The sequence below is a fragment of the Eucalyptus grandis genome, chromosome 2 (genome assembly GCF_016545825.1).
Source record: "Eucalyptus grandis isolate ANBG69807.140 chromosome 2, ASM1654582v1, whole genome shotgun sequence".
Taxonomy (NCBI): domain Eukaryota; kingdom Viridiplantae; phylum Streptophyta; class Magnoliopsida; order Myrtales; family Myrtaceae; genus Eucalyptus; species Eucalyptus grandis.
This window is the reverse complement of record NC_052613.1, coordinates 17,114,435-17,123,298: the sequence shown is the minus strand read 5'-3', so window position 1 is coordinate 17,123,298 and position 8,864 is coordinate 17,114,435. Positions and strand designations below refer to the sequence as shown.

Below are 8,864 nucleotides of genomic sequence, written 5' to 3'. Positions count from 1 at the left end.
GGTCTTGTCTTTGCTTTTTGCTTTTCCCTTTTTTTCTTTTTCCCCCTCTCTCTCTTTCCCGTCTCTCTCTCACTGTCTTTTGCTTTTTAATCTCCTCCCCTGACTTCATATTTTATTTTTTTGGTTTTTCTCGACACACTCCCTTATACACTCCCTTCCCTTCACTTGTTTTAACGAAAGAGAAGCCTTTCACAATGAAAATTTTTCTTTTTCGCTCCCCTCACAGACCTCTCCAATGAAATTTTTGTTCTCCCCCTCACTTCATTTTTCCTTGATTCTCTCGACGAGCATCTCTTCTTTTTTTTAATCTTTTCCTTTCTCTCCACTCGTGTGTCTCTCTACGGGCTTTCTTTTTTTTAACAACTCTCACAATCCTCTCAAGGGAATTTTTTCGTTCTCCTCCTTTTTTTTTTTGACTTTAGCTCTTTTGCGTGCTCGGACTGGCGAGAAACCATCCTTTCGTGCATGTAAACGACTGCGGGCCGCTGCGTCTTGTTGCGCTTTTAGTACCGATGCAAATGCGACAACGTGAAATGCAATTTTACTATTTTTTTTTCTTAGGGGTTAAAGATTAATCCCTAAATTTTCATGCAATTAATTATTAAATGATTAATCAAAATTTAGGTGTCAACAGGGCCTATGTGTCACTTTTCAATAGATCTTCCACGCTCGTGTTTTCAATTTGGTAGCCATATCCGTTTCTGGAATTGTTATCATCATATGCTCCTCTTTGGTACCTCAGAGTGGCAGTTATGCATATTCGATGCTACGGCATCTTTGATTTGATAATAAGGCTCAAACACATATTAGATGAATTCTCACCACAGTTTCTGGTGGCTGCTGCAATTCCCATGGTCCGCAAAAGATAAGAGTAATCATTTATTCGTTGTTTGCAAAAGAATAGTGGCTGGAGTTGTGTACTGCATTTCCATTAATGAAATGTACGAATTATTGATGGACTAGCGTTGAATTAACTCTTGCTGAGTTCAATTTTTTTTGTACTGAATTCTTTGTGGGTTTATGAAAACCTTCCTTCCTGGCTTTTTGTATTGTAATGTGGCTGTCAGTTTTCCTTGGCATGTATTGGCATTTAGCACCAATTTCTGGAAATTCGTTCTGACTTGTGCCCTGTTTCGGATGGCTTTTTTTGCAAATGACCCGATACGAGCCGGTTGCTGTGGTTTTCTGTGTTTGATGCCTTCATGAGATTTGAAGATGGTTCGACTAGCTTTCCAACGAGCTATAATACACCCTGATCCGACATCATTAGCCACGTGAAATCTTCTTTAAAAGTTAGGAAGTAATTCTGGAAAATTGTTATGTTCTACTCTGATATGGAAATTCGTATGCCTGTTTTGACCGATATGCTTCGGTCCTTGATATGAACTGGTAGATGATGTTATTAGGACTTAATGTCTTCTAGATAATTGTACTAGGCATCTCAAGCTTTAAAATGACATATTGCATGCCTGAATCGGCCATCATTTGCCCTGCCTGATGCTTCTTGCAAAGAGCACTAATCTGCTGATGTATTCTGCTTGTTATGATCTGATCTGACCATTTATACAAATGACTATGCTTGAGTTAGAAAAAGACTTAAATTGCAATTGTCACCTAATAGGAATTCGTAAAGGACGCCTTAAGCTTTCTAACGATGCCTAGTTTGTCCAATTTGTCCATCATTTTCCTTTTTTCAAATTGAGCTTTGAAATCTGGAATTTGTCTTGAACTGCAATGCTGTCTTTTCTGTGGCTAGTTGTTGTTAGTCTTAAGATGAAATAGTAGATTTGTCCAAATTGCTTTCAATATGTTGTAGAATGACGGTGTGACATGCTACTATGATCTATTCTTGATTGACTTGTTCATGTTCTTAATAATTTTTAGAAATTCATGCATTAGGAATCTTGAGGTGCTTCCTTCATGAAATGACATCTTTTATTAATTGTCTACAAAACGGTTTTAGGTACAATATGGGTTACACATTGATTGCTCCGTTTGCCTTAAATACATATGTTGAGTGAATTCAATGGTGCATGTTTTGGAATAAGTGATCTTTAGTTGGTTCATTCATTGTTTTGGGTTGATTGAGGACCAAGGTCATGTGGCTTGAATGTTTGTCATGTTATATGTTTTGTGTGTGATCGTTAGATAGATGATTTAGGTATAACACATAATGATGCTAAATCTTGGGATTTCACTTAGAATTTGGTGTAAGGACTGCATAACTTTAGTCACCATTTTTGAATATTAATAATGTCCTGTTCTTTGATGTTTTGATATGTTTGTTTGTTTCCTTCCACTGCATATACCTAGTTATAGGTTTATTAGATTAGGATCTCGAAGATGGAGAAGGCGTGAAGATGGTGAAGGTCGATGTCCACTCCGACTGTTATCATGTAATGCTCATTTTCCCGACATATGTCTCGGGTTTTATGCATTGTATAAAGCCCGATGAGTTGCGGGTCTCATTTCTTTCTCGATTGTTTTCTTTTTTATATTCTTTAGAATTGCATGATTAGGTTTACTGATTTCTCTTGATTGTTTACTTCATGTCTTGTGCTTTCAATTTCATTGATTGTTTTTTTTTTCATTTTTTTAGAAATAGAATAGAATGAAAGTAATCTGCCACGCATGATCACTTAGTCTAGGAATTGATGATCCTGAAAAATGTAAAAAAAAAAAACGCATGGACATGTTAGGAAAAACACAACATACTGTTTAGGTACCGAAAGGGCGCTAATAGCAATATTAGCGTAACCCAAGTCCCCGAACTTAGATATCTGGTTGCGTAGGAATCGAGGGAACACTCCCGACCCTCGATTGGGTTTCTAGTCAACCCCCAAAGTTGAGACTAGTGGCGACTCCTGTATATTCTTAGGTTGTCATAAATAAGTAGATCGTATAAATAAATCCGTTGTTACTCGGGGTATGAGTTTCGATGAAACTCACTATGGTTTAGCATACTTTGGGAGTAGCCCAAAGGATGAAGTGATGCCATCCTAATGGGTGAAGCGTACTATCAAGAGGGCTATCATGATAAAAGTACCCTTAAATTCGATATCCACATTTGACTCCTTTTTTTAGGTGTGTTGCTTATGTGGGTATGGATCGCGACATTCCGCTGTCACGCGAGGTACGAGCTTGGGAGAGCTCGCGATCTCGTAGAGGGAACTCATGAGAGGCTTGATCCAAAAGGTGAGGTGATGACGTCTTTTGAAATGCAAGCCGTGAGGGAACTTTCGTGATCAAGTACCCCTAAATCCGACCTTTCCCCCTTTTCTCTCCTCGCGATGATGCGGGATTCGAGGGTGGCGAGGTCGGGTCGCGACAAGCATCTAATCTTGGTGACGCTATTTCCACCCAAATGTGATTAAATCAACCTCATTTTCACTAAAAAGACAAAGTTTCCCTTAACCATTCAATTACAATTTAATGCGGTAGCCCCATTACTTCCTTTTATTATTTATATTTATATTTATATTTATGATCTAGTTGTCATAATTAAGCATTTCGCATGTTTTGTTTATTATTTATTGTGGGTACCCCTTGTATATTGAAGGCACTATGGTTTACTTTCTTACTTGTGGGTTTTACTTCCGTAGAAATAAAGTTTGTCAAAAGGAGACATTTTCAAGAAAATATATATTGCTGATCACTAAATTTTGACAACTCAATCATTTATTTGTTGCATAGAAAATTAGATATTAATTCTTAACGCCTAAACAAAAATATTAGAACCAAATAGCATTGCATATAGTTTTAGAAACATTCATTGTTTAGTTTAATTGTATTGGACCGACAACTGGCGGAAAATGGTTCTGAGCTCAATGAAGCCTTCAAGATGAAGAATTGAATTGAGCTCGCGAAAGCATGAAATTCTAGCCCAATGAATATCCCACGTGGCCAAAAATTGCATTTGCCGCGCATGGGATGTTAAAATTGGAAAATTTCCGAAACTTGGAAAGTAATTTGGCCATAAAAGGAAGAAAATATATATTTATATATTATTGGTGAAGTCAAGCATAGGAAGGAGATATTGCACGCTTATATCTGCAAGATTCGGAATTTGGGAAATCTGAGCGTCTATTTTCAGCACAATATTCATCCAATTTGCAAGTTGGTATTTGGTTTAAAAATAAAATCAATGGAGAATATTCAATCTGCATGAAGATGGAAAATAATAGACTTTCTAGATCTTCCAAGAGAAGACAAAAGATAACAGCGTGCGGGCGAAGATTTGGCCACAAGAGACACCATCTTGAGCACACTAGCACATGAAATCAAGTAAATATCCTCAAAATCTTTAGACAATTCTCTCGGACATAATGCAAGGAGGAACAGCAGATTTTGTATCTTCGTACAAAGGACATCCTCCATCAATAAAAAAGGAAAGTGGGGTTTAGCCTTCACATAATCATTGGCGTGGGCAGAAAGAAAAGCCACAGGAATAGCAAAGAACTAAAATAAAATATGCTGATTTATTCTCTTTCATTGGAAGCCTGGGTCATCCTTACCTAGGGAGCTCTCTTTTTGATCTGACATACACGGCTATAACAGAGAGATACGAGAGAGAGAGAGGAGAACGTGAATTTTCCTGGCCAAGCCTTGGCCGGGATCCACGTCGCCGCCCCTGCTGCAGTGCTCTCACCGGCCGCGACGCCTCATCAACGAGCTGCTACCATCTTGAGCTACCGACGCCATGATCTGTCGTGCCTGGGTCGTGCAAAGCTTCCTGACGTGCTGCCCTCCGTCCCGACGCGCTGCTTGCTGATCCTCGCTGAGCCTCCGTCTTCGCCTGGCCCGAGCTACACACTGCTGCTCCCTCCCCACAACTGCACCAGTGACGAGCTGTGCCGAGCACCCCCAGCCGCGAGCCCCGCTGTCCCGAGCTCGCTGACTCGACACCAACCTACTACTGATCCTCCTGTCACAGCCTGACGCCGACGACCCACCGCTACTCTCCAGTCCATGTCGCCGCGTCCAGCCTCGTCCCGCCTACAAGCTTTACTTTCTTGCAGATTTCTTCGGGGCCCAGTCTTCCAGTAGCAAGCCAATGCCTCTGCCGTGAGTCCCTTTCAACGGGATTTTGTTGAAAAGAAGAAAATAAAGGTCAAGTGGCGGTCAAAGTGGAGAAAAGAAGAATTGAAACAGAGAGGATTTATTCCGTTACTTGCAAACGATATCAACGCCTCCACTTTCCAGAATACACGGTAGAGAGAAGACAAGGAAAAGGAGAAATTCTGGAAATTCGCTCCTTGGGTGCTCGTTGTTCATGTTTTCCCAAGAGTCACCACCGAGCCATCTCACCGTAAGCCCGCCCTTGCCAAGACCGCCGCCACCCCCGCCGTGCACTATCACCAATCACCGTCCATGTTTGAGGCAGGACGCCTGTCTTCCAAGTAACCTGTTTATCATTTTAAGCCATTTAGTGATTGAGCAAGAAAGGTCGACTTTGTTTTATGGATATTCAAAAACAGTGAGATGTCCAACTGAGATGTCGAAGTCTTTACTTCGATAATGTTCTGCATATGTTGGATGAGTAAGGACTGATATGAATATCTACATTTGTTTAGGAAAGAAAACTGTGGGAGTGCTTTATGAGTGTTAAAAGTTAGAAAAGTTATGCATAGTAAAATTTGTGAACTGTAACCAAAAGACAGTACTTTATATATGTTATTTACTTAGGGTTGCGTTTCTTGAATCCTTTATGAAAGTTAAGCATCTCTGATTTGATATTCAGACAGAGCACAAAAGGGAACTGGTATGGTAATTATTATAGTACCTTTTCCTTGCTGCTCAGTGTCATGGCCCACATGGATTGAGTAACCACGATTGGCAACTCCCTCCATAAGGGAATTCAAGTAATTCAGGCATCACAACAAAATTTGAGTTCAATTTGATGGGCAATCTTCGAATTTGACTAGCAGCTGGTATGATTCTTCTGAGCATAACCCAAGAAAATGTGTCAATGTTGGCTGTTTCATGCTTTCCCATCAACCCTCTCTCATTTCTTTCTCTTTAGGCACTAAGGTACTCCTTATGGCGAAGTGAGATTCAGAATTGCCTTTTTATCATTTCAAAGCCTCCCTCTCTCTCATGCTTTTTGTACTGCAGAAAAGATGGTTAACACTCTCAGAACAAAAATACTGAATAATGTCCACGTTATTTCTATGGTGTGAACCTGTAGTTAGTGTGGCATCCTGCAACATTCCAGTCACACTAGCTTGCTCAGTTATTCTCTATTATATAAGCAACATAACAATAAAGAATTTGATTACCATAGAACATGTCTGTATACACTTATTATGTTTGCCGTTAACAGCAATCGATTATTTTCTTGAGCAAGTAATTGAAATCCCACGTCAAGAAGGTATCATGAACACGATATATGATCTCCTGCTTCGATTCCCACGCTTGGTCCTGCTTGGTATTCTCACTGCACGGTACAAGCCAGTGTTGATCAATGGAATTCGGATACATCTCACCAGATGCCAACGCACATGGACCTCAGTCAAATAACACCAATCTTAGGCTCTCTTCTGTTGATCATCACCAACCATCATAGAATTAACATCATGCCTCAACGTTCATCCCGTGCAGAATCAACGTATATTCCAGTGAGCACAAAGAATCAAGAAATATAAAAGGGAACAAATCTACTGAGAAAGGATGGTGGAACAGGATGTACAAACGACAACTTGATCGATTAATTCTACTCAAACAACTAAAACCATATGGATCTGTAAATCCATCCGAGCATGACTTGTTGAAGATCACCGCCTCTCTCTCTCTCTCTCCTGGAGTTCTCTAGAACTTTCTCTAGAGTTCTCCATATCTCACTCCTCTAGATTTCTCTAGAACTCTCCATTCTCTAGAATCTTCTAGCAAAATCCATAAGCTGCGCCACTTCTAGACTTCTCCATAGAAATCTAGTTGTTAGGCTATAATAAAATAATACTTCTAGAATAGTGTAGAAAGTTAAAAAAGTCACCGACTTTCCACCCTATAAATAGGAGCAACTAGCTCCTCATTTGTGTGTCCAACAAAGAGAGTGTGTGAGTAAGAAGTCCAAGGGGGTGTGTGGATGTATGTGTAGGGGTCTTGAGAGTGTGTTGAGTAGAGAGTGCTATGTATGCACATGAGTGAGAGAAATTGTGTAGAGTTGTCTGAGTATTGTATGTGGTGTGAGAAATTATTATAATAGTGAAAGTTATATTTGAACCACATTTCCGCAAGGTTCAACATGACTGACTAGCGAGGTTTCGACAAGTTGAATGCAAGTTAGACTATCATAATACAACTCTCTGTTGAAGGATTAAACTGAGGCTTCCAACAATTAATTTCACAATGAAGAACTACTGGACTTATTCTAAAAAAATAAGATATCAAACTCAATCCAATTTTATTGGTAAAGAAACACGGGTTGGGAATTTCATCAAACGGGTTGCGTGCACTACGAACAAGGAGCCTAGACACGTTGTCAATGCAATCTTTCATGCAGAGTGACTCCCTCAACAACAACATCGTCACAAATCATCAGGAAACAACTCGTATTCTCGTTTGTTTACGCAAAAGCAACGTTAACACAACTCAGCCTTGCGTTTCGCCCAAAGCAGGACAGAAGGGAGAGGAGAGAGGAGACATTACCTGGTCGGAGACGGAGCTACGATCGGCGGTGATACCAGAAGGAGGACGTCCGACGAGCAACGGACGCCAGGAATCGGAGCTTGCGAAGGAGGATTGAACCCGAACAGAGCTGCTTCGAAGGTGATGAACTGAGAACAGAGGCGAACAGAGCTCCCGAGAGAGTGAACTCCTAAACGCCCAAAAACCTCCCGAGTCCGTTCCATCGATGCCCTCCGTTCGAGCTCTCTCTCAGCGCGTATGTTCGTTGATGACCGGCGACGGAAGGCCGGTGACGGTTACCGGCGGATATATGGGTGCCCAACGGACGATTCTGTTACAAGCTTGTCCAAAAGCAGCCTTGAAGAACTTTATCGAGAAACTCACTCGAACTGAACTGATTCGTTCGACTCTCTCGCCGCGCATTTATCCTTACTCCAGTCGTTCTTAACTTCTTCTTCAAACGAGAGGGAGAAGGAGAGAGGCGGGGAGGAAGATGTGCTGAGCACGAATAGAAAGAAATGGGTTAGGACAAATTTATGACAACTAAGTTGCGCCAATGGGCTGACCCAATGGCTTTGTGGATCAAGTTGGGCTACATGAATTGGACCGACCTTTTCTTTTTATTTTATTTTATTGTGACCGAATTTTTATATATGTTGATGTCTTTATTATTTGTCTATTTATTTTGTTTATCATTTTTATTTATTTAATTATTATTATTTTTCTTTTATCTTGCTAATTTTTGTTTTTGTACTTTTATAAGAACAAATGCTATGCTGAAATTATTGACCAACATTCAGGTGTCAATAGCAATCAAGAGGCATTGCATTGAAGTACTTTCTTCTTTCACAAACTTGGCAAAATTGCAAGTTACTCTTGCCAACCACTTTGGCGAAAATATCCATATCGCCATGGCAAAGCAAGACTACCAAACACAGTGCCAATCAATGTGACCATTGGAAGTAATAGAACAAGAAAAATTTGAGACAAGAATGGACACAAGGGAAATCGAGTCTACATGAAGTCCACTACATAGACTTAAAATTGGTAACGATTGATTTAGTCATGAAAAGAAACGAAAAAATGACTACTGCTTCATTCATTCATTAATGACTTTTATTTATTTATTTATTTGGTAGACATTGTTGTCACAAACTAAGTAGTACCGATACTGACATGCGACACGATACAACATAATACGACACGCCGACATATTATTTCTAAAAAAATAGAGAATT

At 40.0% G+C, this 8,864-nt stretch overlaps 1 protein-coding gene across 2 annotated transcripts; it reads right to left on the bottom strand.

The window, feature by feature from the left end:
• Nucleotides 1-6,191: 6,191 nt before the first annotated feature.
• LOC108957437 lies at nt 6,192-8,120 on the bottom strand. 2 transcript variants are annotated; one of them, XR_005548078.1, is made up of 2 exons: nt 7,648-8,120; nt 6,192-6,539 (listed from the first exon to the last, which is right to left on the bottom strand). XR_005548078.1 is itself a non-coding variant. In XM_039306043.1 (2 exons), the coding sequence occupies exons 1-2, from the start codon at nt 7,848-7,850 to the stop codon at nt 6,316-6,318; spliced, it is 324 nt and encodes a 107-aa protein (XP_039161977.1). In that variant the 5' UTR covers nt 7,851-8,120; the 3' UTR covers nt 6,192-6,315. The 2 variants fall into 2 exon arrangements, 1 of the variants encoding a protein (XP_039161977.1); XM_039306043.1 differs by having other exon boundaries at nt 6,192-6,436.
• Between the last annotated feature and the right edge of the window lie 744 nt (nt 8,121-8,864).

Excerpts from the sequence above, each read along its gene's own strand:
- LOC108957437 (XM_039306043.1), bottom strand. The coding sequence starts at position 7,850 with ATGGAACGGACTCGGGAGGTTTTTGGGCGTTTAGGAGTTCACTCTCTC. Across the intron at positions 6,437-7,647 it reads GTAGCTCCGTCTCCGACCAG|TGAGAATACCAAGCAGGACC; the intron begins GTAATGTCTCCT and ends TGTACCGTGCAG.